Here is a 26,071-nt window from a genome sequence, read left to right as displayed (position 1 = left end):
TAAGACCTGGGCTGGGATCTGGGGATCTAATTTTTCAGAGCACCCAAGAAATGGTACAAATAGATAGTCGTTGGTAATAACTATTGCCTTGAAGAGTTTAAGGAAAGCATACAAACTTATACAGAGGACACAGAAGCAATATTTAGCCATGTTTGTAAAAGAATTCACTTTTAGTACATGGGGAACAACTAAGCCCTTTCCCATTATATCCAGGTGTATTACAAGTTCTTTTAGCTCTGTTACCAAAAGTTCTCTTTACTGTTGCTTTAGGGAGGCTACCAGTCTAAATTCTAATGTTCTCAAGGTATCTTGTCCTGGGAATGGTGTCATTTCTCAGGATTTGAAAATGACTTGGCTGAACTAAAGATGAAGAAGCCAAGCCTCTGCTACTCTTCCTAGTCTCCTGGGCACAGTTGTGGAATCTTGGCACTGTGCCCACATCCTAAAAAGTAAAATGTGACAACAATGAAAGTGAAATCTTAGAATAGAAGAGCTCTCGTACTTGCCACCATGGACTCAGCAATAAGAAGAGCAGACAATTGCACTCTGCAGTTTATAGTTGCTTTGTTCCTTCATATCTCACTGAGCAGAGAGAGGGTAAAGAGCCTTCTGATAGCTTCAGCTGCCCCTGTTTTTTTCCTCAAACTCCAGGATGAGACCTTTAATGTGGGACAATTTCTGATGCAGGTACTCACAGCGACGCTTTTCTTCCCTGTAACCTGGATACCGCTGCAAAGAAAAAGCATCCACATCAAAAAAAAAAAAGATCTACCATTTCTACCTTCTTGCTACCATTCCCAGACCTTATCTTACCTTCCTGAACTTCTTATATTCCTGGACTATTTTTTCTTCCAGCACCTGAAACAAAGAAAATGCTAGCACCAAGTTGAACCTTGAGAAAAAACTTTTCTTTCTTTTCTTTTTTTAAGCTTACTTATTTTGAGAGAGAAAGTGGGAGAGGGGCAGAGAGAGAATCCCAAGCAGGCTCTGCACTATCTGTACAGAGCCTGAGGAGGGACTCAAACCCAAAAACTATGAGATCGTGACCTGAGCTGAAGTTGGACACTTAAGTGACTGAGCCGCCCAGATGCCCCAAGAACTCCAGTTTTCTGAAGGGAGAGCAATAACTTCCCATCTCATTCTATCAAATGATAGAGATTACTTTTTCTCAAAACAGACTTGGCTTGCCACTTTGGTTACCAGTCTTCTGAGCAAATTAGCAGGGAGTTTATGGCCAGTAAGGCTAGAAAGTCAGCTTGGGTCCAGTCCTTACCTTATGTTCTGGAGTTCCTTGCTGAACTCTCTTGATCTCCGCTCCCAGCTCTCTGAACCTTTGGCTTGCAGCCCCAACACGAGCATGGAGGATGCGGTATTCAGTATAATCCATCTCAAAGTCCTGCTCATAAGCATGTTGCTGCTCTGCACTGTGGATGGCTGTGTATTGCCTGCCAGGAGCAGAATTGTCACCTTTAATTTCATTGCCCCTAAAAGCTAATAGGTCACAGGAAGTTTATCTTAATATCTCCTATGTACAAGGCTTGATAAAATTGGAAGTAGCAGGGGACTCACAGGAGATAATCTGGTACTTCTTCAGGGCTTGGGGATTCAGAATCTAGGAAGGAAGCAAAAGGACAGAAAAGTGATTAGGTGTTTTTCCAACTAGAGCAGTTTTGCCCTTCTTTCATTTAACTCACCTGCTTGAACTGAGGGACTGTGTTCCAGCCTGGAGCCCATGTCTTCATCTTTATCTTCTTGCTCCCAATCTCCCTCTTGCAGGTCCTCACTGGGCAGTGCTTGTAGGGGACTTGGAGCTAAAGGCAGGGTTCTGAGCCTCTTTTCTTTTAGTTTTCTAGTGGTTGCAGGTGCTGGGCGCTTCTATTGGGGAAAATGTCACATAAACAGTAAGCCAGAGGTGTATTCTGCACTTCTCTTGAAAATTAATTTCATAGAATGAACTCTGGGAGCATCAGAATAAAGGCTCCTAATTTTAAAATTTAGCCTGATTGAACAAAGATCTCTTGGAAAATCCGCTGCTAAAATCCCTGGACAACTCACCTTGTCCGAATGTTTCTGGCTAGCTGAGGAAGGCAGTGCCTGATCAGGTTCTCTGTTTGGAAGATGGGTCTGGTTTCTAGGATATTTGAAGAGGGAATGAGAGAGATGAAGGCCAAGGTAGGGCTAGATCTCTTATTAAAGCATTTAGAGTGGAGATTAGAAAGAAAGGCAATTCCAGAGATTCCCAGGTTAGTCCCACCCTGCCCCAGGTACCTCACTTCCCACTGTGCCATGTGTTCCTCTGAGGATCCTGGGAGTGACTGTCTTTGGCTGCTTGCCAGTGGATCTGGCACCTGGCAGGGAAAGTGGCAGGGGCACTTGGCTCTCTGGGCTTCAGGCTGTGCCCCACCTTATTCCAGCCACCTGCAGTTTGTGGCCTCACCTCTTTTAGTGCCATTTGTGGCTGTGAAACTGTGTCTTCCTCAGAATAGTCTCCTATGTTCTGCCAACTCTCACGATCTCTGGCACTGTCAGTTAGGTTGTGTCTCTGAACTGAAGATGGGGCAGGGATGGAATCCATGGCTGCCCAAATAGTGAGGCGTTCCCTGAGTGGGCCCAGGCAGTGGAGGTGGTTAGGCCCAGATCTGGAAAGGGGTGGTGGAAAAAAATCCCAGGAGGGTGGACTTTTAAGTACCTCTGGAATCAGCCTCCCCAACTTTCCACAAACCCTTTTTACCTGATACCGGTTCCCCCTTACCTGCCTAAGCGTTGGTACACAAGGTCCAAGCCACCAGGGCCCTCTTGGCCACACTGGGACACTATGAAGGAGAAGAGGCAGGACCAGCCAGGTCCTGGGAACCTTAGATACTAGAGGCAAAAGGAGAACCATAAGCCCCATGAAGTCAGCCCCTCCCCCTCCTTCCATTGCCATTCTTCCCTTAGCCAGCCCTAAGATTGAAGATGGGTCCCACGGGGCTCGTTAGTACCTACACCAGGTGCAGCTGGGCTTGAGTCCCCCAGGAGAATGAGACGACACAGTCTCCTCAACCGCAGCCTCCTGGGACCACAACCCCAGCAGCCCCCTCCGCCCCACTCGGAGTTCACTTCTCGGAACTTCCTCAGACGGTGACTGCTGTCAGCCTTCCCGCCTTGGCCGCACCTGCCCAAAGCCTACTTCTGTTCTCCCCGCACCCCACCTCTTTCACACAACCTAGGCCCTTACTTACCCCTCGGTTGCCTTGGAAAGCGATCACTGGCCGAACCTGCGGGGAGAGCAGATGCGAGCTGAGCGCAGGTGAAGTGGCATTCCCAGGATCCGGCGTCAGGTGCCCGGGGTGGAGGTGGGGGGTGGGGGGATAGACACCTGCCTCTCGGGCTTCACTTGGAGAGGTGGGGAGATCAGAACCTACGGATGCCACGCCCCAGACCCCAGGTCCCTTCGCCAGGGTCGCCGGCTGAGGCCCGAGATCCCGAGAGGTAGAGAGAGAGGCTAGGAAAGATGGGGCCCTGGGGTCCGCCGCACCTGTTGCCGCCGACACTCTTGCAGCGCCCGCAACGCCGCGTCGTTCAGCCTGAGCATCAGGAGGCTGGTCCCGGCAGCGGGGGTGAAGCAGAGTTGGAGCTTCCCACTCAGAAGCTCCTGGGGTGCCTCCATGGCTGCGAGGTCGAGCGCAAGCAGAACAAGAACCAAGGGCAAAGGCGACTACCACCACTTCTGCTGTACAGGGCTAGGCTGGCACTCCTGGTAGCCCAGGTCGGCCCCGCCCTCCGCCAGGACCCACCCCTGGCCCCACCTCCAGCCAGCGCCACCCCTGAGGTTTCCCAGCCGCTTGGGCGGTGCTTCGCTATCCCCCAGATGTCTGCGCAAACCGGCCCACTGGTTTCTTAGATCGGCACGCACCACACTGGGCTTTCGATAGGGGTTATCGCTGTTACAGGAGTAAAGTCTGCGGCCAACTTTAGACCCCTCACCTAAAATCCCCCGTCGTGCCTCAGTTTCCCTAGCCAACCTGAAGTCGGAGTTGCTGTCTCTAAGTGAAGCTGAACCTGCAACCCCTAGAATATTTCAGAAGCTGAGGAGGCGGGAGCGGACCTGGTTGCTGGCCTGGCTCAGTAGATCGCACCTCAGAGGCCAAGAGCTCCCAGGGACCAGAGAATGGCAGACCCGAAGGATTATTTCTGATGCCAACACCTGGAGCGGCACTTTTGCTTTTTCCGGCCTGCGGTGCTGCCGAGGACTCGAAGACGATTTCTAACTGAGACTGGAGAGAAAATCAGACCCGGTGGGTGTCTGGCAGCGGTGAAAATTGGCTGTCCTGGTCTGGAACGGACCCCTCCCATCCCCACCGGTAGGCGAGGATGAGGGGTGTGGGTATTGGCAGGACAGTTGCAGAGCAGAGAAGTGAGGGCTCAGTCACAGGTCACCGCTCCTGGCATATACACGTGAGACTGGTGTGAAAGGCAGCTGGCCCACTCCCTCAGGAGGGCCAAGAGGTGCCACGAAGTTGTGAGACATTCTGGAGGTTCAGATCCTGGTGCATAGAAACCCCAGGAACAATTTCAGGTTGGCCCTGGTGTCTCCACTTGTCTCTGTTTATGTTTTCCAAGAGTCTTAATGTTCTCTTTCCTGGCCAGGATCCCTCTGTTAAACCCCTGGACCTACATAATCCCAGGTGACCTTAATGCCCTCCATCCCAAATCAGATTACCTATACATTTGTCAAAACTCATCAAACAGTACACTTAAAATATGTATATTTTAATGCATGTAAATTAGTCCTCAATAAAGGTAATTTTAAAAAATGGTGTAATAAATCTCCAACTCCAATAACAAAAACATTTATCTTTCCATCTCTTTGGGTCTTTCTGCTTCTCTGTGTGACAGTTTCTTAATTTGATTAACAGTGTGGCAGTGGGTAAAGCTGGTGTCCCAGTGTTCCTTTTCTTCTCAGATGACATCTGTGGACTTTTGTTGGATTTTCCTGGATTTAAACTCAAAGGAGAGCCCAGAATTGTCAAATTTTTCAGAGAAGAGGGAAGGAACAGTGCTATAAGAGGAGGCAAGTGGGAAAGATACTTGGGGAAGGGAGAAGGGAGGTAGCAATCTAACATGCTGGATGTCCATTGTGTGTCAAGATCTTTGCATTTAATTTAATCCCTAAAATAATTTTAGAGTAGGTACTATCACCCACATTTTTCATTCACTCATTCAACACATAATTATTGTACCAGACATTGTGCTATATCCTTGGATACATCAATGAATGGATTTCTTGCTTTGGAGAACTTATTCCAGAGGGGAAGAAGGCACTATAGACAAAGCTAAGAAATAAACACAAGAAATAACACTGTATGTTAAAAGGTGCTATAGATAAAAGAAAACATAGAGCAAGGTAAGTGGGTTTGGAAGTAGAGGAGGAGGAAGTCAAGAGGGGTGGAGAGGGTTGACTGTATATTAAGTAAGGTGATAAGAGATGACCTTAGGGAGAAGATGAAATTGGAACATTGCCCTAAAGGAGGTGAGGGGATTGGCCAAACCAAATCCCCAAACCATACAGTTGGAGGAAATGCTTTCTAGTCAGAGGGACTGGCCAGTGCAAACTCTGTAAATGAGTGAGAAGTGTGCCTGGAGTGTTTGAGGAAAAGTTGAGGCCTATGTAACTGCATTAAAGTAAGGGTGAGAGTAAAGAAGTAAAATCAAGAAGGTAAGGAGCAAGGGCAGATCAGGTCCTGGAAGGCCTTGTGGACTACTATAAGAACTTTGGATTTTACTCTGGGGAGTCACTGCAAGGTTTTGAGCAGAGGAGTAACAAGACGTCACCTCTATTTTCAAAGGATCACTGTAGTTGCTGTATTAAGACTAGACTGTAGAGGGACAAGGATTAAAAGCAATATGACCTGTTAGGAGGCTGCTGCAGTAATTCAAGCTACAAATGGTGACAGCTCACACCAGGGGGTAGGAGAGGAGGTGGGAGAAGGGATAGGGTTCTGAATGTATACAGCCGACAGAATTTGGTAACGGATTGAATGTGGTATGTGAGAGAGAAATGGCATCAAGGATGACTCTAAGATTTTTGGCCAGAACAACTAGAAGGATCAAATTGCCATCAGCTGAGGTAGGGAAGACTGCAGGTGTAACAGGGTTAGTTTTGAACATGTTGAGTTATCTATTACAATCCACATGGGGATGTGGAGCAGACAGTTACATACACAAACTTAGAGATGGTGAAAGATGTCTGGGATAGAGATGTAAACTTGATAGTACTAAATATATAGATGGTATTTAAAGCCATGAAACTAGATGAGATCACCCAGGAGGATAATAAAGAGTTTAAAAGATTACACCCTGGAGCACTGCAATCTCTAGAAGCAAGTCATGGGGGAAGAAAAGCAAAACCAAATGAAAGGAGATGACCAGTGAGGAGGGAGAAACACCAAGAGAGTGTGATGTCCTGAAAGCCAAGTGAAAAAATGTGTCAACAAGACAGGGATTGGTCAACTATGTCAAAAGCTATTGATAGGCCAAGTAAAATGAAGGTTAAGAATTGACCACTGTGAGGGGCACCTGGGTGGTGCAGGCCATTGAGCTTCCGATGAGCTTCTCAGCCTAGGTCTGATCTCATGCTGTGTAGTTCAAGCCCCACATTGGGCTATGTGCTGACGGTGTGGAGCCTGCTTGGGATTCTGTCTCTCCTCTCTGCCCCTTCCCAGTTTGTGCTCTCTCCCTCTCTCTTTCAAAAATAAATAAACTTAAAAATTTTTTTTAAATCTTAAAAAAAAAAAAAATTGACCTCTGTGATGAATGTTCTAAAACCGACAGAGGTGATGGTTGCACATACCTGTAGATATACTAAGTGTCTATTCATATCCTCTACCTATTTTAAGTTGTCTGGTTCTTATTGTTGTTGTGTTTTTGGAGTTGTTTGCGTTCTTTATATATTTTGGGTATTAATCCCTGGTCTATGATTTTCAAAAATCGTCTCCTGCTCAATTGGTTGCCTTTTCATTTTGATGATGTTTTCTTTCAATGTGCAGAAGCATTGTAAAGTAATCCTCTTTGTTTATTTTTGCTTTGGTTCCCCTTGCCTTTGAAGTCTGGTCCACAAAATTATCAGTAAGACCAAAGTTGGGGAGCTTACTGCCTATGTTTTCTTCTAGGAATTTTATGGTTTCAGGTATAACATTCAAGTCTTTAATCCATTTTGAGTTAGTTTTTGTGTATGGTGTAAGATAGTGATCCAGTTTTTCCAATACCATATATTGAAAAGACAATCCTTTCTCCATTGTACGTTCTTGGCTCCTTTGTCATGCATTAATCATCCATATGTGGGTTTAACTGTGGGCTCTCAGTTTTGTTCCATTGCTCTGTGTGTCTGTGTTTTTGATAACCATAGCTTTGTAGTTTGAAATCAGAGAGCTGATACCTCCACTTTGTTCTCTTTCTCAACATTGCGTTGGCTGTTTGGGATCTTTTGTTGTTCTATACACATTTTAGAATTATTTCTAAAACTGTTCTGTGAAAAATGCCATGGGAATTCTGATAGGGATTGGATTGAATCTGTAGATTGCTTTGGGTAGTATGGACATTTTAACAATATAATTCTTCCAATCCATGAGCCGAGCATAGAGTATCTTTCCATTTATTTGTCTTTTTCAATTTTTTTCATGAATGTCTTATAGTTTTCAATGCACAGGTCTTTCATCTTCTTGGTTAAATTTTGTGCCTATATTTTATTCTTTTTTTTAAGATTAAAAAAAATGTTTTATTTGAGAGAGAGGCAGAGTGTGAGTGGGGCAGGGGCAGAGAGAGAGACACACACAGAATCCAAAGCAGGCTCCAGGATCTGAGCTGTCAGCACAGAGCCTGATGCGGGGCTGGAACCCACAAACCACAAGATCATGACCTGACCTGAAGTCAGACACTTAACTGACTGAGCCAGTTGAGCCACCCAAGGACCCCTATTTTATTATTTTTGATGCAATTATAAATGGGACTGTTTTCTTAATTTCTTTCTGATAATTCACTATTAGTATATAGAAACACTATGGATTTTTGCTTGTTGATTTTGTATCCTGTTACTTAAGTCATTTATCCTAACACTTTATTGGTGGAATCTTTTGGGTATTTTATATATGACTCATGTCATCTAGAAGTAATGACAGTTTTACTACTTCCTTTCTCATTTGGATGCCTTTTATTTCTTGTTCTTGCCTAATTACTGTGTCTAGGACTTCCAATACTATGTTGAATAAAAGTGGCAAGAGTGTACATCCTTGCCTCCTGTTCTTAGAGGAAAAGCTTTCAGCTTTCCAACATATTACCTGTTGACTTGTCATGTATGACCTTTATTATGTTTACATACATTCCCTCTAAACTGTCTTTGTGGAGGGTTATTATAAATGGATGCTGGATTTTTCAAATGACTTTTCTGCACCTATTGAGATGATCATATGACTTTTATCCTTCATTTGTTAATGTGATGTATCATGTTGATTGATTTGTGGATGTTGAACTATCTTTGCATCCCTGGAATAAATTCCACTTGATCATGGTATATGATCCTTTTAATCTATTGTTGAATTCAGTTTGCTAATATTTTGTTGAGAATTTTTATATCTGTGTTCACCAATGATATTGGCCTCTAATGTGTGTGTGTGTGGGGGGGGTGCTTGTCTGATTTTGGTATCAAGGTAATGCTTCCCTCATAAAATTAGTTTGGAAATGTTCCCTCCTCTTTGATTTCTTTGGAGGAGGCTGAGAAGGATAGGTATTAAATTTTTCTTGTTTGGTAGAATTCGCCAATGAAGCCATCTGGTCCTGGACTTTTTTTATTTGTTGGGAGGTTTTTGATTACTGATTCAATCTCTTTATTAGTAATCAGTCTATTCAGATTTCCTATTTCTTCATGGATCAGTTTAGGAAGAATGTATATCCTAGGAATTTATCCATTTTTTCTGTTGTTCCATTTGCTGGCATATAGTTGTTCATGTGATCCTCTGTATTTGTTTTGTCAGTTGTAACCTCTCTTTAATTTCTGATTTTTAAATTTTTATTTATTTGTTTTAAAGTTTTTAAGTTTATTTATTTTGAGAGAGAGAGAGAGCCCACATGTGAGTGGGGGGGGGGCAGAGAGAGGGAAAGAGAGAGAATTCCAAACAGGTCCCGCACTGTCAATGCAGAGCCCCACTGCACTGAGAGAGAGTGTGAGCATGGACAAGAGGGGTAGAGACAGAGGGAGAGAGAGAATCCCAAGCAGTCTCCACACTGTCAGTGCAGAGCCTGATGTGGGGCTTGAACCCATGAATCGTGAGATCACAACTCAGGCTGAAATCAAGAGTCAGATGCCTAACAGATTGAGCCACTCAGGCAACCCTCTTTAATTTTATTAGAGCTCTTTTTTCTCCATTAGCCTAGCTAAAGATTTGTCAACTATATTTATCTTTTCAGAGCTCTTAGTTTCATTGATCTTTTCTTTTCTTCATCTTTTTTTAGTCTTTACTTCCACCCTGATCTTCAATATTTCCTTCCTTCTACTGACATTGGGCTTCCTTTATTCTTTTTCTCTCTCCTTTAGGTATAAAGTTAAATTGTTTATTTGGTATTTTTCTTATTTCTTGAAGTAGACCTGTATTGCTATGATCTTCCCTCTTAGAATAGTTTTGCTGCCCCCCCCCTCCAAATTTTGACGTGTTGTATTTGTTTTCATTTGTCTCTAGGTATTTTTTAATTTCTTCTTTGATTTTGTTAATGACCCATTGGTTGTTCATTAGCATGTTGTTTAATCTCCACATTTTAATGGTTTTTCCAGTTTCCTCCTGGTAATTGATTTCTAATTTCATACTATTGTAGTCAGAGAAGATGCTTGATAGGATTTCAGTCTTCTTGAATTTTGTGGCCTAACGTGATCTATCCTATAGATTGTTCCATGTTCACTTAAGAATGTGTATTCTGTGCTTTTGGGTGGAATGTTGTTTGTCTATTAAATCCAACTGGTCTAGTGTGTTGCTTAGGGCCAATGTTTTCTTATTAATTTTCTGCTTGGATAATCTATCCATTGATGTAAGTGGGGTGGTAAAGTCCCTTATGTTATTGTATTACTGTCAATTTTTCCCTTTAGGTCCATTAATATTTGCTTTATATATCTTGGTTCTTCTATGTTGGATACATATACATTTATAAATGTATGTCTTCTTGTTGGATTGACACCTTTATCATTATGTAATGTCTTTCTTTGTCTATAATTGCAGTCTTTGTTTTAAGGTCTATTTTGTCTGCTATGAGTATTGCTACCCTGGCTTTATTTTTTTTCCCCACTTCCATTTACATGGGACATCTTTCTCCATATCTTCATTTTCAGTCTATATCCTTACTTCTGAAGTGAGTCTCTTGTAGACAGCATACACTTTGATTTTGTTTTTTTATCGATTCATCTACTTTAATTTTGAACACATTTCCAAACTACATTTTCTTTGTCCCCTCACCCCACATTTTATATTTTTGATGTCACATTTTACATCTTTTTATTTTATGCATCTCTTAACTAAGTAATATAGTTTTAAATTTATTGTTTTTGTCTTTTTAACATCATACTTGCTTTATAAGTGATTGATCCACTACTTTTACTATATATCTACCTTTTCCAGGGATTTTTACTTTTGCATATTGTCTAATTATCGATTAGTGCCACTTCTTTTCAGTTCGAGAAGTCTCTTTAACATTTCTTGTAAGACCAGTTTAGTGGTGATGTATCCCTTTAGCTTTTGCTTACTGGAAAACTCTTCATCTTTCCTTCAATTCTCAATGATAACCTTGATAGGTAGAGAATTGTTGGTTGGAAGTTTTATCCTTGTAGTATTTTGAATATGCCACGCCATTCTCTTCTGGCTTGTGAAGTTTCTGCTGAAAAATCTGCTGATAGCTTTATGGAGTTTCCTTTGTATGTAATAAGTTGTTTTCCTCTTGCTGTTTTTACGATTCTCTGTTTAACTTTTGCCATTTTAATTATAATATATCTTGGTGTAGATATCTCTGGGTTTATCTTTGTTGGGGCTCTCTGGGTTTCCTGGACTTGTATGTCTGTTTCCTTCACCAGATTAGGTAAATTTTCAGCGATTATCTTTTCAAATAAGTTTATAGGCTTTTTCTCTTTCTCTTCTTCTGGGACCCCTATTATGCAAATGTCATTCTGCTTGATGTTGTCTGAAAATTTCCTTAACTTACCTTCATTTTGGGGGCACCTGGGTGGCTCAGTTGCACACCCTGCTGACAGCTCAGGGCCTGGAGTCTGCTTCAGATTCTGTATCCTGCTCTCTCTCTGCCCCTCCCCTGCTCATGCTCTCTCTCTGAAAAAGGAATAAACATTAAAAAAAATAATAATAATTGGACAAAAGGACTAGTGGTAGAATAGGAGAGGAAAAAAATAAAATTAGAGAATCTATTTGGGAGGTCCAACATCTGAATTATACGTTTCAGAATGAGAAGTAAAACAAAAATGAAGGGGACTCACTGAATGCCCAGTACAAAGAATAAGAACAGATCTACACCACCACATATTGGAACACTAGAGTTAAAAAGAAAATCCTAAAGACTTCTAAGACACAACATAGATCACATAGAAAGGATGAAGAATAAGATTGACTTCAGACTTGTCAGCAGAAACACTGGAAGCCAGAAGACAATGGAGCATGTTACCAAATGTTTGAAGAAAAATAACAACATAGATTTTTTCACCCAGCCAAGCTATCAACTAAGTATAAGACTAGAATAAAAACAGAGTCTAAAAATACTTATATACCATGCACCCTTTTCAGCAAGATATTGAAGACATACTCTACCAAAATGAGGAGTAAACCAAGAAAAAAAGTCATAGGATCCAGGAAAAGAATATCCAACAGAGATAAGTGAAGGGAATCTTCAGACTGTTGGTGAAGGGAGATTCCAGGAAGATTTCTTTGCAACAGCTTAGAGAGCAATGAAAGGCTCTGGAGGCATATATATAAGAAAAAAATGGAAACTGATAAATTATCTGATTGTTTTTAAATATATTGAGAGATTTCTACTTCTAGAAGACAGTATGAGAATTGCTAATAAATACGTAAACAAGTAAAAATATAAACAGATTATTAATTTTGAGGGGAAGCACACAAGAAAGGAAATGTTAACAGTATACTGTAAATATACAGTATACAGTATGCTGTATATATACAGTATACTGTATACTGTATACAGTATACTGTAACAGCCTGTAAATAAAATTTACTCATAAAATGTAAACATTCAATTTTGACCTAACTAAAATAACACTACATTAGGAGGATAGAGAGAGAAAGTTTACATGCATATTTATGCAAAGGATGAGAGAGTTAAGTCTTCATTTTTAAAATAGACATCAGGGGACGCCTGGGTGGCTCAGTCAGTTAAATATCTGACTTTGGCTCAGGTGGTGATCTCACAGTTTTTGAGTTTGAGTCCCATATCTGGTGAGCTCAAGCCCTACATCAGGTGAGCTAGAGTCTCTCATCGGGTGAGCACAAACCCTGCTTCGGGTGATCCCCACTTCTTTTTCCCTCTCTTCCTCTCTCTCTCTGTTCCTCATTCACTTGTGCCCCGCACTCTCAATAAATAAATAAATAAATAAATAAATAAATAAATAAATAAATAAATATTAAATAGAAGTCAGAGGCTAATATTGGAAAGTTAAAAATCCAGAAATGGCATGATATTTAGAAAAAGCAACAAATGACAGAAGAAACAGCTAAATGAGTTGTAATCTCCTTTAAGCTGCCAGAAAATGAGTGTGATAACAGTTCTATTCTTCATTATGTCTTGTATAGAACTTGCATGTTCATGTATAACTTCCATAAAAACAAATAAATACTATGTTAAAAAAAGCCCAACCATGGTTTCAAATGAAATAGCCTAGGAGGAGAGAGGAGAAGGAGTCTAGGTACTGATCTCTTTGGAACTCTTCATTTACATGTCACTAACTGTCAGAAGGGCATCTCCCCCACCTGTGTCCCCTCCCAGTGAGCAATAAGTCTGGATTGAGAGAAGTGTTGACAGGAAAGAAAAAAAGAAGAACCTCCAGAAGCATATCCATAGACTAGGATACATAGGAAAGGAGAAGAATCCATAAAGAGCTTTGCTAAAGTTATCCCCATAGGGAAGGTAGCTTGGCATTGGAAGTGGGTTCTAACTTCTGGAAGACCCAGGACCAGTTGAGGTCTCCATTCTGGAAAAGCCACTAAATATGGAGAGGAAATGCCTGAGGAGGGGAGCTGAGGTACTTTTCACTTTCACCTTGAGCTTCTCCTGGTTTGGGTGATAATGTCTCATTCCCAAACACTGGTGCTCCTTAATGGCTTCTTGCCTCCACAGAACACATCCTCTCTGTCTGACCTACCTCTATGAACATCTTATAAAGCCAGGTTCTCAGAACAGCACCTCCTCCAGATACCTCTGTTTCTCTCTTGGTTCAGCTGAGTTGCATTTGCTTTATTCATATGTAAATTGTATTTCTTCTCTACTTTGAGAGACATTGGGAGGATAAGCAAGTTTCTCTGATAGTCTACAACCCCTTCCAATTCCAATTTTCTTCTCTGCTTCCCACTTCTTCTAGCCTACTCCTTGCTTACTGAAACTCTCAACTACTCCACAGTCCTGTCAACCATCTCTACTGTAGCAATCAATTTATCTATTCCCTTCAAGTGTCCCTTTCCAGTTCTCCCTCAGCACTTTGGGCAGAAGTTCAAAGGCAAAGAGCTAATATATAGTCTAGATTAGTTCTTGCTACCCTGCTGGAAAATATGTATGGCCCTCCTCTTGTTAGACTCAAACAAAGGTTTCAAGGTCTTGTGCTGGGGTCATCTATTAAAGTATACCCTCCATACAGCAATGTCTGTACCCTGGGAGAACATATGATTCTCAGTAAAGTGAGCCCTCTCAGTGCAGAGTGACAGTCCAGAGTCAGAGGGCTGTAGGCCCAGAAAACCGGTAAGAAGGAGAGAAATATACCTGTGTCCATTGAACAGGATCCCCAAGTCTAAAGCATGTGGTAATGAGAAGAATGGCGGGTAAGGAAGGATGAAAACTAAAACAATGACTATAGAAACAGAGCTACATGCACATTTGGAAAATGTCTTCTTCCCCCTCTTCCATATACCTTAATGCAGAAACTCCTGATGTACAAGAGTATGGGCTGCTGATGTGGCATGACTTTATGAGTGTGGAAAAAACACAGGCTCTAGACACAGCTGAGCTGAGTCAGACCACTCACTGGGATTCTTATGTGCGATGGAAGTCTAGTAAAGACTAAAAATAGCTTCTAAGAATAATATTTTTAAGTACATTTTAGAAAATACACCCATGATATTGTACACTCATTTTCATAACAGCATTAATTCACAATAGCCAAAAGGTGGAAGCAACCAAAGTGTTCACTGAGAGATGAACAGACAAGGAAAATGTGGTATATACATAAAATAGAATCTTATTCAGCCTTAAAAAGGAAAGAAATTCTTGGGGCACCTGGGTGGCTCAGTCAGTTAAACGTCTGATTTCAGCTCAGGTCATGATCTCACAGTTTGTGAGTTTGGGCTCTGTGCTGTCAGCTCTCTCTGTCTCCCTCTCTCTCTGCCCCTCCCTGGCTCTCACCACTCTCTTTCTCTGTCAAAAATAAGTAAACATTAAAAAAAAAAAAAAAAGGAAAGAAATCCTGACACATGCTACAACATAGATAAACCTTGAGGACATTATTCTAAGTGAAATAAGTCACTCACAAAAAAGATGCATATGTATGATTCCACTTATGAGGTATCTAGAGTAGTCAAATTGATAGAAACAGAAAAGGGTGGTTACAAGTGACTAGAAGGAGGGAAAAATGGGGAGTTGTTCAATAAGTACAGAGTTTCAGTTTTGCAAGATGAAAAGAGTTCTGGGGCACCCGGGTGGCTCAGTCAGTTAAGTGTCTGACTTTGGCTCAGGTCATGATCTTGCAGTTTGTGGGTTCAAGCCCCGTGTTGGGCTCTGTGCTGACAGCTCAGAGCCTAGATTCTGTGTCTCCCTCTCTCTCTGCCCTTCCCCTGCTCATGCTCTGTCTCTCTCTCTCTCTCAAAAATAAATAAACATTAAAAAAATTAAAAAGAAAAAAGAAAAGAGTGCTGGAGTTTGGGTGCATAGCAATGTAAATGTACTTAACACTACCAAACTGTACACTTACAGATAGTGAAGATGTTAAATTCAGTTATGTATATTTTTCCACAGTTAAAACATCTTTTTAGTTTAAAAAAATCACACGGGATCACTCGTGCACACCCAGTGCAGCTGTGCATCATGGTCAAGCCAGATGTCAATCCTGCCCACCCCATGCCACAGACAGCTGTGCATCACAGCAGGGCACCAGCCCCATCTACTCGCATGCTGCAGATACACATCATTCTGGTGGTCAGAGGGGATTATGCTTCTGGGTTCCACATGACATCTCCTACACAAGGCTATTCCTTCAAGACTGGGAGAGATAGGTGATTTGCCTAATACAGAGAAACAAACAGTCAAAATGAGACAGGAATATGTTCCAAATGAAAGAACAAAACAAAACATTAGAAAAAGACATTAATGAAACCGAGATAAGCAATCGACCTGAGAAAGAGTGTTAAGTAGTGGCCATAAAGATGCTCACTGAACTTGGGGGAAGAATGGATAAACACAGTTTATCCACACAGAGGTTCTCAACGAAGAGACAGAAAATATAAGAAAGTTCCAAATATGGGTGTCTGGCTGGCTCAGTCAGTAGAGCATGCAACTCTTGATCTCAAAGTCATGAGTTTGAGCCCCATATTGGGCACAGAGCTTACTTTAAAAAGAAGAGGGGCGCCTGGGTGGCTCAGTCGGTAAAGCGTCCGACTTTGGCTCAGCTCATGATCTCGCAGTTTGTGAGTTTATGTCCCTTCTCGGGCTCTATGCTGACAGCTCAGAGCCTGGAACCTGCTTCAGATTCTGTGTCTCCCCCTCTCTCTATCCCTCGCATGCTCATGCTAGCTCAGAGCCTGGAACCTGCTTCAGATTCTGTGTCTCCCCCTCTCTCTATCCCTCGCATGCTCATGCTCTGTCTCTCAATAATAAATAAATGTTAAAAAATTTATAAAAAATAAAATAAAATAAATAGAAAGAAGGAAAGATTTGGATATGTCAATTACATCTCAATAAAACTAGAAAAAAAAGATTAAAAAAAAGTTCCAAACAGAAGTTACAGGGCTGAAGAGTACTATGATTGAACTAAAAAATACACTAGAGGGGTTCAGAGCAGACTGGATAAAGCTGAAGGTTGGGTCAACGAGCTAAAATGCAAAGCAATAGAACTCACCCAGACAGAGCAGCAAAAAGAAAAGAGAATTTTTAAAAATGAAGGTAACTTAAAAAAACTTTTTTTTATTTAATTTTTTTTTTGAATTTACATCCAAATTAGTTAACATACAGTGCAACAATGATTTCAGGAGTAGATTCCTTAGTGCCCCTTACCCATTTAGCCCATCCTCCCTCCCACAAACCCTGCAGTAACCCTCAGTTTGTTCTCCACTTATGAGTCTCTTCTGTTTTGTCCCCCTCCCTGTTTTTATATTATTTTTGTTTCCCTTCCCTTATGTTCATCTGTTTTGTCTCTCAAAGTCCTCATTATGAGTGAAGTCATATAACTTTTGTCTTTCTCTAATTTCACTTAGCATAACATCCTCCAGTTCCATCCACATAGTTCCAAAAGGCAAGATTTCATTCTTTTTAGTTGCTGAGTAATATGCCATTGTGTGTGTGTGTGTGTGTGTGTGTGTATATATATATATATATATATATATATATATATATATATATACACACCACATTTTCTTTATCCATTCATCCATCGATGGACATTTGGGCTCTTTCCATTCTTTGGCTATTGTTGATAGTGATACTATAAACATGGGGGTGCATGCGTCCCTTTGAAACAGCACACCTGAATACCGTGGATAAATGCCTAGTAGTGCAATTCCTGGGTTGTAGGGTAGTTCTATTTTTAGTTTTTTGAGGAACCTCCATACTGTTTTTCAGAGTAGCTGCACCAGTTTGCATTCCCACCAACAATGCAAAAGAGATCCTATTTCTCCACATCCTCGCCAAATCTGTTGTCTGAGTTGTTAATGTTAGCCATTCTGACAGGTGTAAGGTTGTCTCTCATTGTGGTTTTGATTATGAGTGATGTTGAGCATTTTTTCATGTGTCGGTTGGCCATCTGGATGTCTTCTTTGGAGAAGTGTCTATTCCTGTCTTTTGCCCATTTCTTCACTGGATTATTTGTGTTTTGGGTGTTGAGTTTGATAAGTTCTTTATAGATTTTGGATACTATCCCTTTATCTGATATGTCATTTGCAAATATCTTCTCCCATTCTGTTGGTTACCTTTTACTTTTGCTAAAACAATTTTTTTAATGTTTATTTATTTTTGAGGGAGAGAGACAGAGCATGAGTGGGGGGAGGGGAAGAGAGAGAGAGAGGGAGACACAGAATCTGAAGCAGGCCCCACGCTGTCAGCATGGAGCCCGATGGGGGGCTCGAACCCACAAACCGTGAGATCGTGACTTGAGCCGAAGTTGGATGCTTAACTGAACGACCCAGGCACCTTTGTCCAAATTTCTATAACGTTTTTGCAACTTTTACCTTCCAACTCTTCTATTTTTTTTTAATTTTTTAAATGTTTATTTAGTTTTGAGACAGAGGGAGACAGAGCACGAGTGGGGGAGGGGCAGAGAAAGAGGGAGACAAAGAATTTGAAACAGGCTCCAGGCTCTGAGCTGTCAGCACAGAGCCCGATGCGGGGCTCGAACCCACAAACCGTGAGAGCATGACCTGAGCCAAAGTTGGACGCTCAACCAACTGAGCCACCCAGGCGCCCCCAACTCTTCTATTTTTTTAATCTCAGCTATCATATTTTTAATGTCTAAAAGCTCTTTATTTTTCTCTGAATGTTTTTTATAGCCCCCGTTTTTGTTCAATATTCTCTTCATCTTTAAGGATACTAATTCAGGGGCATCTGGGTGGCTCAGTCGGTTGAGCTTCTGACTTCTGCTCAGGTCATGATCTCGCGGTCTGTGGGTTCGAGCCCCATGTCAGGCTCTGTGCTGACAGCTCAGAGCCTGGAGTCTGCTTCAGATTCTGTGTCTCCCTCTCTCTCTGACCCTCCCCCGTTCATGCTCTGTCTCTGTCTCAAAAATAAATAAACATTAAAAAAAAATTTTTTTTAAAAGGATACTAATTCAAGTTCCCTTCCCATTGTCTTTTGTACATACAATTGTTTCTGTATCCTCTGAGACCTTATTTTCTGTTTTGTCTTGTCCTGTTTTTATATTGAATGTTTTCTCCAATCCTTGATGATCCTTGTATATCCACTCATCTCTACAAGAAAGGCACTAGAAAGCTGACTGGAAACTTGGTATGCATGGTCAGGGCTGGTTGCACTTTAAGAATCTGATTGGATCATTTCATTATGTGACTTCTTATCTTCAGCTAATCATCTAAGCTTTTCCCCACCTCAGGGCCTAAGCATATGCTGTTTCTGTTGTTTGTGTATTGATTAACATGTATGTGGTTGAAGTAACAGAAATCTGACTTAACACAGCTTATACGAAAAAATATGGTGGTTCCCCATAGCAAGAAGCTCAGAGGTAAAACAGATGTTACAGTTGATATATCAAGCCAACCAAGGACATCATCAAGAACCAAGATTCCTTCTACCATTCACTTTGTTTCAACCTAAGGCTGGCCCTTCAAGGTCTTACATACCAGGAGCAGTAGGGGATCTGTGCTTCTTCAGTTCAAGTCAGTTAGGCAGTACACTGTCCTTCCCCTCACAATAGAACAAAAAAAAGCCCTTCCCTTTGGGCAGATCAGCCCAAATTAGGTCACATGCTAACTCCTGAACAAATAACAGTCACTGGGTGAACACTATGCAAACAGTGGCTTGGTCTGGGTTCCTAAGCCAATCAATACTAAAAGGGATGAGTTTACTTTGAAGTAGCCATTCTGGACTGCTCTTGGAATATAGGGAGGAGGGGGAAATTTCCTAAAGCTTCACTGCTTTTCCTTGAGAAAGGAGGGATGTAAAAAATGTTAGGGATTCAACCACACTGCTGAAGCCCTCTTCTATTTTTCCTACAACTGGCTCCAGGCCTCAGTTTAAATGTCACCACAGAATTGGATCTCTCCCTTTAAATTTCATCCTTGAACCTTTTTTTCTCTTTTAGCACTTAACACAAGTTGTAATTTTATATAAATTTTTACTTGTGAATTGTCAATCTTCTCCAATAAAGTGTTAATTTCATGAGATCAGAGACCAAGTCTGTTTTGTTAATAACCATATACTAAGTGCCTAGAAGTTTCTGGCACATAATAGATGTACACTTAATATGTGATGAAGAACTGAATGAATTCAGGAGTAAATAGTATCTTTCTCTCTCACTGAGTCTCCAAAATACATTTTGAAGCTGCACACTTTGCCATTTCTGATGCCAGCATTTCAGCTCAAGTAGCTATCTTCTCTTCCTTCATGTAATGGACATCTTTTGTTTTGTCTGTCTAGCATTTTCCTTTTAGGGGGAACAAACACCCTTCCTTTGATAAATCTGTTCTTTCCCCATACTAATTATTTGATTCTGGTGGGGCTGCTCTCACTATACCCTGCCCCACATGTACCTCCCTACCACAAGGGACACCTGGTCCATCAAAGCTCTATCCTGGGACTTTAAAAACTAAAGACCTTCTCTCTTAGGCAAGCTATGAGATGTGAGGGCAGGTACCATTGGTGGCCATTTCCTGTCCTGTCAAAGGATATGGGTCTGAGAAGATAAAACAGAGATAAGAGACATGGAGGCATTCCCTGTTACTGGTTTTAGTTTCTCTTATAGTCAGCACACCTTACCCCTTTCCCCAGTTTGGTTATGTAATCCAATAAATTCCCCCTTTTGCTAAAATTTGATATCAACTGCATTTCAGTTATCTGTTACCAAATAAAGCCTAGCATTACAGACGTCTATGGAAGCCTTCTGACTGGTCTCTCCATTTCCATTTACCTGCTCTAATCCATTTTCCTCCCATAGAGTGATCTCTTCAAAATTTATATCCTGCTGATGAAGGGCACAGGCTAGGTTAGATGCTCAACCTCGATCTTTATGATCAGAGTTTCCTTGGGAAAGTTATTTAACCTGGTTGTGCCAAGGTTTCTAAATCAGTAGAAAGGGGATAACATCTCAAAGGGTTATTGTGAGGCTCAAAAAAGAAAAGTACACTTAATGTACTTAATAATCACTCACTAAGTGTTAGCTGGTAGTGGTATTAACAGTAATTCAGATCATGCCATCGCCCTACTTATTTCCTGAACTAGTTTCACACCACCCTGCTCACTAGACTTTAGTGACTTACCTATTACCTAACCTTGTGGCTCTTGCTGGGCTAGCCTGAGGGAGCAGGGCCTTAGGGTCTTCACACCTGCTGTCTCCTCTCCTGATATGTTCTCTCTGCCTCTCTTCCCTTGGCCTGGCTGACTCCGTATCTTTTTTCCTCAGCTCAAATATCACTAGCTTCACTTCCCTAATCAAAGTTAAGGTCTACAGGGTCTATGGGTACACTCCCTTTACAGGAATAGCAGTTCTATGATTTCTTACCAGGACAGGTAGAACTATTTACAGATAGTCTTCATTTAGATTACATTGAGATTTTGATGGGTAAGTGCTTATGCTGTGTACCCTGTTAAGTATTTTGAATATCATCCTTGCATAGAGTGTTTTTTTTCTTTCAAAGCAGTTATCACAATTTGCATATATGTGATATATATACATATATACGTGTGTGTGTGTGTGTGTATAAACAGATGCTGTTTCCTGTTTGTATGTTCCATGAGTGTAGAGGTATATGTTTTTTTTTTTTTATCACTGTATACCTAATGACTAATACAATAGTTTGCACATAGTTGGTGCACAACACAATGAATATGTGTTGAAAGAGAGAGTAAATTTTGGGGGCAACTCCTGGAAAAATTAGATTGGATGTGTGGCAACCCAGTCTAGGCTCTGAAAGGACTGGAAATAGACCCTTGGGCATGGGGAAAGGGTAGGGTGAGTTGATAAGAGGAGACTGGATATAGGGTTGTTCTACTCTCTCACTCACCTGAGTTGCTGGAGTTGATAAGGAGGTAGCAGGTGCCAAAGAGAACTTGCTTCCTCATCCTACACTCTAACTCAGAGTGTGGCTCAGTTTTCCCCATGGGGCTGTTTCTATGGTCTCTTTACATGCAAGGGGACCCAAGTGGCTTGGCTCCATTGGGAACCTGAGGCTGGGAAGCCAGATAGCCCAAATTCTGCTTATGAACTGTGCTCACACTGCTATTGTAGCTGTGTAGGTGATGTCTCCAGCCTTTCAGTCAGTTTCCTCATCTTCCCACTTTATATCTGGGGTCCCTAAACCTTGCCTTAGCTCCTTCTCTGTTTCAGAGCCATAGGTCCTCATTCTGTCTAATTTATTCCCTCTCAACTCTGTGATGAGTTTAAATGGAGGTATCTTTCCTCCCCCTTGGCTGTTGGCCAGCAGCTTCAGTTCTCCACCACACAAGCCTCTCATGAAATGGTAGCTGGCTTCCCCCAGAGCCAGTGATCCAAGAGAAAGAAAGTGGAAGCCACAATGATCATTTATGATTTAGCATCAGAAGTGACATACCATTGCTTCTGCCATACTGGTCGCAGAGACCAACCCTGATTCAGTGTGGGAGAGGACTACACAAAGATATAAATACCAGGAGAGAGGGTCATTAGCAGCCATTTCAGAGACTGGGTACCACAGAAAGGTTAGAGGAATTTAAAGGAGAGAAAGTTTTAGGACTTGAAGAAGGGAGATGGAAGAGACATTAACTGAATGCCTATAAGGAGCCAAACCCTTTATATCTACATTAATCTCTTTTACAACACTAAGGGGTAGAGATTATCCCCATTTTTCACAGAAAGGAATTGAAGCATGGAAAGGAATTCCTTTCACAGAAAGGAATTATGAAGCATAGATGTCTAAAATCAAATCCAGTAAGTAGCAGAGTCAGGATTTATATGATTTGTATGTTACATATGCCATCAATGTTGATCGAGTACATTTAGTACGTACCAAAGGGTGGGATAATATGCTACTTGCGGTCTGAGAAGTAATTTGGGGTAGTATAGAAACATAGCATTAAATTTAAAAATATAAAAACTATATATATAGTTTTTTTTCTTTTAAGTAGGCTTCATGCTTAGTGCAGAGCTCAACATAGGACTTGAAATCCTGACCCTGAGATCAAGACTTGAGCTGAGATCAAGAGTCCAACAACACTTGGGGTGCCTGGGTGGCTCAGTCGGTTAAGTGTCCGACTTCTACTTGGGATTCTCTGTCTCCCTCTCTCTCTGGCCCGCCCGCCCTGCCCCCACCCCCACCCCCCGCGCTAGTTCACCCATGCTCTCTCTCAAAATGTAAAATAAACATTAAAAAATTGTTTTTAAAAAAGTCCGATGCTTAATTGAGTTACATTGAGTTACCCAGGCACCCCTGAAAATATAAAAAGTATATTTAGTCCTCTGATTGTATCAAGAGAAAGTTTCAGTTTCAAAGTCTTTGTTACCTCTCCAAAAACTTGTTAATTTCTCTTTTTTAAGAAAGAGAGGGCAGGGGCTCCTGGGTGGCTCAGTTGGTTGTGGGCCCAGCTCTTGATTTCAGCTTAGGTCATGACCTCAAAGTTTGTGGGTTTGAGCCCCACACTGGGCTCTGTGCTCACAGCACGGACCCTGCTTGGGGTTCTCTCCCTCTCTCTCTCAAAATAAGTAAACTAACAAAAAAAGAGCGGGCAGGCCACACTCTATCTTTGACAATGATTTTACTTTGGTAGAATTTGAGAATACATTTCGTTTTCATTGTATTGACTTTTATAGTTACTCTCCATTAGTGGTCAGGTTAAACTGATTTTAAATTTACTAAAGGAATATGAAATTTGACTTATATCATTTAAGATTGATACAATCTTAAGTAATAGTAGTTCAAGTGATACTTTGTTATGGCAAAAATCGTGAAGATGGCATTGACAGAGGTTTATTGCCTTCCCATCAGGTCTATGTTGGGGGGGGGGGGCTGGGGAAGAGGAGCTAGTTGGAAGTTCCAGCCTTAACTTGGTTCTGCTATGGGCACCAACTGGAGAGAATCAAATAATAAAATTTACAAACATTCCTTTCCTGTGGTATTTCTTAATCATTTCTTTATCCAATGAATTCCTCAGGGCTGTTGGGGAGTCTTGTAGACAAATTAATGGAGTTGGGAAGGAGAGTGAATTTAATGGGAAACCTAAGCTTCCTGCCCTATTCAATTGCCTCTTACAAACCAGATGTGGCTGGTGCAGGTAGTATAGTGGGGAAACATCCGGAGGGAGAAATGGACACAGTCTGTGCATTTCCCAATCTCTTAGTCCCTGATCCTACTCCATAGTCTGTGATTTGGGGGTCCTCCAACATTTCCAAGCTATTGCATCGTCACATTTAAAATTTTTGTGGGAAACGAATAGGACCAAAGTTTTAGGACACACGGGATGTGGTTGCTAATTTCTCTTGGAGGGATTTGCGGTGAGGGTACAACGTGGCTGGAAAGGGGTTTCTGGGTTTCTGAAACTTATGTTTCTACCCGATTTTACCTTATAGGTGAACAATTCATGTCTAAATACGTGGTTGGTGGGGATAAATCCTAACAGGGCGAAATTTAGTCCCAAAGTCCTGGTGATACAAAACAGACTAAACCATTTCGGCCCCCAAGAACACCTGGCCTCTGTCCCCTACCGTATACACTTCTGGCGAGTTTGCCGGCGTCCCAAACCGTTTCCGCATGAGGTCACTCTGCCAAGTCACGTGCTCGAGCCCGCGGGAACGCCACATCGCCAGCCGCACCCCTCCACCCCCATCCTGTCCACGTGACCCGGCCTACTTTCTCCCCGCCCGACCCACCAACTCGCTCAGGAAGCCCCGCCCCACGCAGCGCATTCGACCTGTGAACCCCCGCCCCACATCCGCCCGGGCTGGAGCGTGGCCCGCAACCCCACGTGTTTCTCCTTGCCCAATGGGAGGCCGAGCCCGGGCTCGAAGGGGCGGGGAGGAAAGGACGACTTCGTTACGCTTGGAGAAGGGGGCGGGGCCTGCAACGTCGGACAGAACGAGGGGACGCAACGGAGGCAGGCCGGAGCCGCTGCCGTCGCCATGACCCGTGAGCACCGAGGCCTTCTCTCTCTCTTGCCCCTTTCTCCCCGTCCACCCTAAACACTACTGCCGAATCTTGTTATTGACCTCCTCTTGGCTTCCCCAGCGACGTCTTCTTCTGGCAGGGCTCTTTTGCGACCCTCACACGGAGCCCGGAAATCGGCCTTTTGCCCACCGCCACTTCTTGAGAACCCCCTCCCCCTCCTCTCGCCCCAGTCAAGCAGAGGCCTTCCGCGACCTCCCGTGGTGTGGGGAAAAGCCCTGCGCCCCTGTGATAGGCCCAGAGCCCCCCAGATTGCAGCCCATCCCCCACAGAGATCCAAACTGTCCACACACTAGCAGCCTGGACCCCGGTGCCGCCCGAAACTCGAAACACGCCTTGAGCGGACTCCTCGGAGCCGTCCTTCCACCTCCCGATTTGACCTGCCCCGTGGCACCTTGCCACCAGTGCCCACCCCCCCCCCCATTCCCCGCCCCACTTAGCAGCCTAGGCCCCGAAATGGGTCGGTGTCGGGGCTGGGGAATGAGCGTGGGACCCTGCTGGTGTCCTGGTGAGGGAAGAGGGTCGCCGGTGTGTGGCCATAAAGGCCCCCCGCGTCTCACCTTTTACCTTCTTTCTTTAGGCGGTAACCAGCGCGAGCTCGCCCGCCAGAAGAATATGAAAAAGCAGAGCGACTCGGTTAAGGGAAAGCGCCGAGATGACGGGCTTTCTGCTGCCGCCCGCAAGCAGAGGTAGCCCCAGGGAGGGGAGGGGAGGGAACGGGTGAGACCTGGGCTAGACCAAGGGTTGTACCAGGAAAGAGAGCTACCTCAGGGCTTACATCTGAACTAGTGAGGGGCAGAGTGCATTGCTTCCTCTAGTGTTTTATTTCCTCCCCACCCTCCAAATTGTTAGCACAGCCTGACAGGAAGGGACTGGGGCGGGTGCCTGCCCTCGGTTGATGTCTGAGTGCCCCCGAGTCTGACCTTAAGGGCAAGGGCAGGGAGCTTCACATTTCAAATGCGGTAGTGGTTATGACAGCACGGTACTTATGGCCCTCTTTGGTGTTGAGTTTCTCCTCCCTTCTCCCAACCTTCTCACTGGTGTTGCTGGGTGTGGTACTCAGCAAAGAATAGCTTTGGGCCGTGTGGCCAGACTTCTGACCCCTTAGGCAACAGCCAGATAGAGACTGATTGCCTTTTAAGCCTCAGCTCTCTTCCTCTTGTTCTCCTAGGGTGGGAATACAGCAGGCACACGCTGAATTTTGTCCCATCCACTTCCATCTTATCCTTTGTGCCCTTCATCCCCCTGCATCTTGTCCTTTTTGCCCTCTGGTACCTCCCAGTGCCCCATCATCTCTACCCCTAGGGACTCGGAGATCATGCAGCAGAAGCAGAAAAAGGCAAACGAGAAGAAGGAGGAACCCAAGTAGCTTTGTGGCTTCGTGTCCAACCCTCTTGCCCTTCGCCTGTGTGCCTGGAGCCAGTCCCACCACGCTCGCGTTTTCTCCTGTAGTGCTCACAGGTCCCAGCACCGATGGCATTCCCTTTGCCCTGAGTCTGCAGCGGGTCCCTTTTGTGCTTCCTTCCCCTCAGGTAGCCTCTCTACCCCTGGGCCACTCCTGGGGGTGAGGGGGTTACCCCTTCCCAGTGTTTTTTATTCCTGTGGGGCTCACCCCAAAGTATTAAAAGTAGCTTTGTAATTTCTTGAGCGCCTGGTTTGACTGGGGATTTGGGGGGATGGGGATGGAGGAATGGCTGCCCTTTCCCACCAAAAGGGGAGAGAACTTTAGACTCTAAAAGGTTTTAGATACATAGACTAAGTGA

The 26,071-nt window shown here is 43.1% G+C and overlaps 2 protein-coding genes across 5 annotated transcripts; one reads left to right on the top strand and one right to left on the bottom strand.

The window, feature by feature from the left end:
• Window positions 1–136: 136 nt before the first annotated feature.
• On the bottom strand, window positions 137–24,885 carry ELL3 (elongation factor for RNA polymerase II 3). Of its 3 annotated transcripts, XM_053224083.1 has the most exons (13): window positions 23,859–23,993; window positions 11,215–11,336; window positions 3,518–3,651; window positions 3,222–3,257; window positions 2,753–2,862; window positions 2,438–2,639; window positions 2,269–2,348; window positions 2,056–2,131; window positions 1,695–1,875; window positions 1,570–1,612; window positions 1,274–1,445; window positions 814–858; window positions 137–729 (listed from the first exon to the last, which is right to left on the bottom strand). In XM_053224083.1, the coding sequence occupies exons 3-13, from the start codon at window positions 3,647–3,649 to the stop codon at window positions 619–621; spliced, it is 1,188 nt and encodes a 395-aa protein (XP_053080058.1). In that variant the 5' UTR covers window positions 3,650–3,651; window positions 11,215–11,336; window positions 23,859–23,993; the 3' UTR covers window positions 137–618. The 3 variants fall into 3 exon arrangements, with proteins under 3 accessions (XP_053080058.1, XP_014920332.1, XP_026922926.1); XM_015064846.3 differs by lacking the exons at window positions 3,518–3,651; window positions 23,859–23,993 and adding an exon at window positions 24,869–24,885; XM_027067125.2 differs by lacking the exons at window positions 11,215–11,336; window positions 23,859–23,993 and having other exon boundaries at window positions 3,518–11,166.
• Window positions 24,129–25,951, top strand: SERF2 (small EDRK-rich factor 2). Of its 2 annotated transcripts, none has more exons than XM_027067128.2 (3): window positions 24,129–24,272; window positions 24,889–24,997; window positions 25,614–25,951. In XM_027067128.2, the coding sequence occupies exons 1-3, from the start codon at window positions 24,266–24,268 to the stop codon at window positions 25,675–25,677; spliced, it is 180 nt and encodes a 59-aa protein (XP_026922929.1). In that variant the 5' UTR covers window positions 24,129–24,265; the 3' UTR covers window positions 25,678–25,951. The 2 variants fall into 2 exon arrangements, with proteins under 2 accessions (XP_026922929.1, XP_026922928.1); XM_027067127.2 differs by having other exon boundaries at window positions 24,140–24,272; window positions 25,591–25,951.
• Window positions 25,952–26,071: the final 120 nt, after the last annotated feature.

The sequence above is a fragment of the Acinonyx jubatus genome, chromosome B3, assembly GCF_027475565.1.
Source record: "Acinonyx jubatus isolate Ajub_Pintada_27869175 chromosome B3, VMU_Ajub_asm_v1.0, whole genome shotgun sequence".
NCBI classification, from domain to species: Eukaryota; Metazoa; Chordata; class Mammalia; order Carnivora; family Felidae; genus Acinonyx; species Acinonyx jubatus.
This window is presented reverse-complemented; position numbering and strand designations above follow the sequence as displayed.

Excerpts from the sequence above, each read along its gene's own strand:
- SERF2 (XM_027067127.2), top strand. Across the intron at positions 24,998-25,590 it reads GCTGCCGCCCGCAAGCAGAG|TGCCCCATCATCTCTACCCC; the intron begins GTAGCCCCAGGG and ends GGTACCTCCCAG.
- ELL3 (XM_053224083.1), bottom strand. The coding sequence starts at position 3,649 with ATGGAGGCACCCCAGGAGCTTCTGAGTGGGAAGCTCCAACTCTGCTTC. Across the intron at positions 1,446-1,569 it reads GAAGTACCAGATTATCTCCT|GCAATACACAGCCATCCACA; the intron begins GTGAGTCCCCTG and ends TGCTCCTGGCAG. Across the intron at positions 859-1,273 it reads AAGGAACTCCAGAACATAAG|GTGCTGGAAGAAAAAATAGT; the intron begins GTAAGGACTGGA and ends TCTTTGTTTCAG.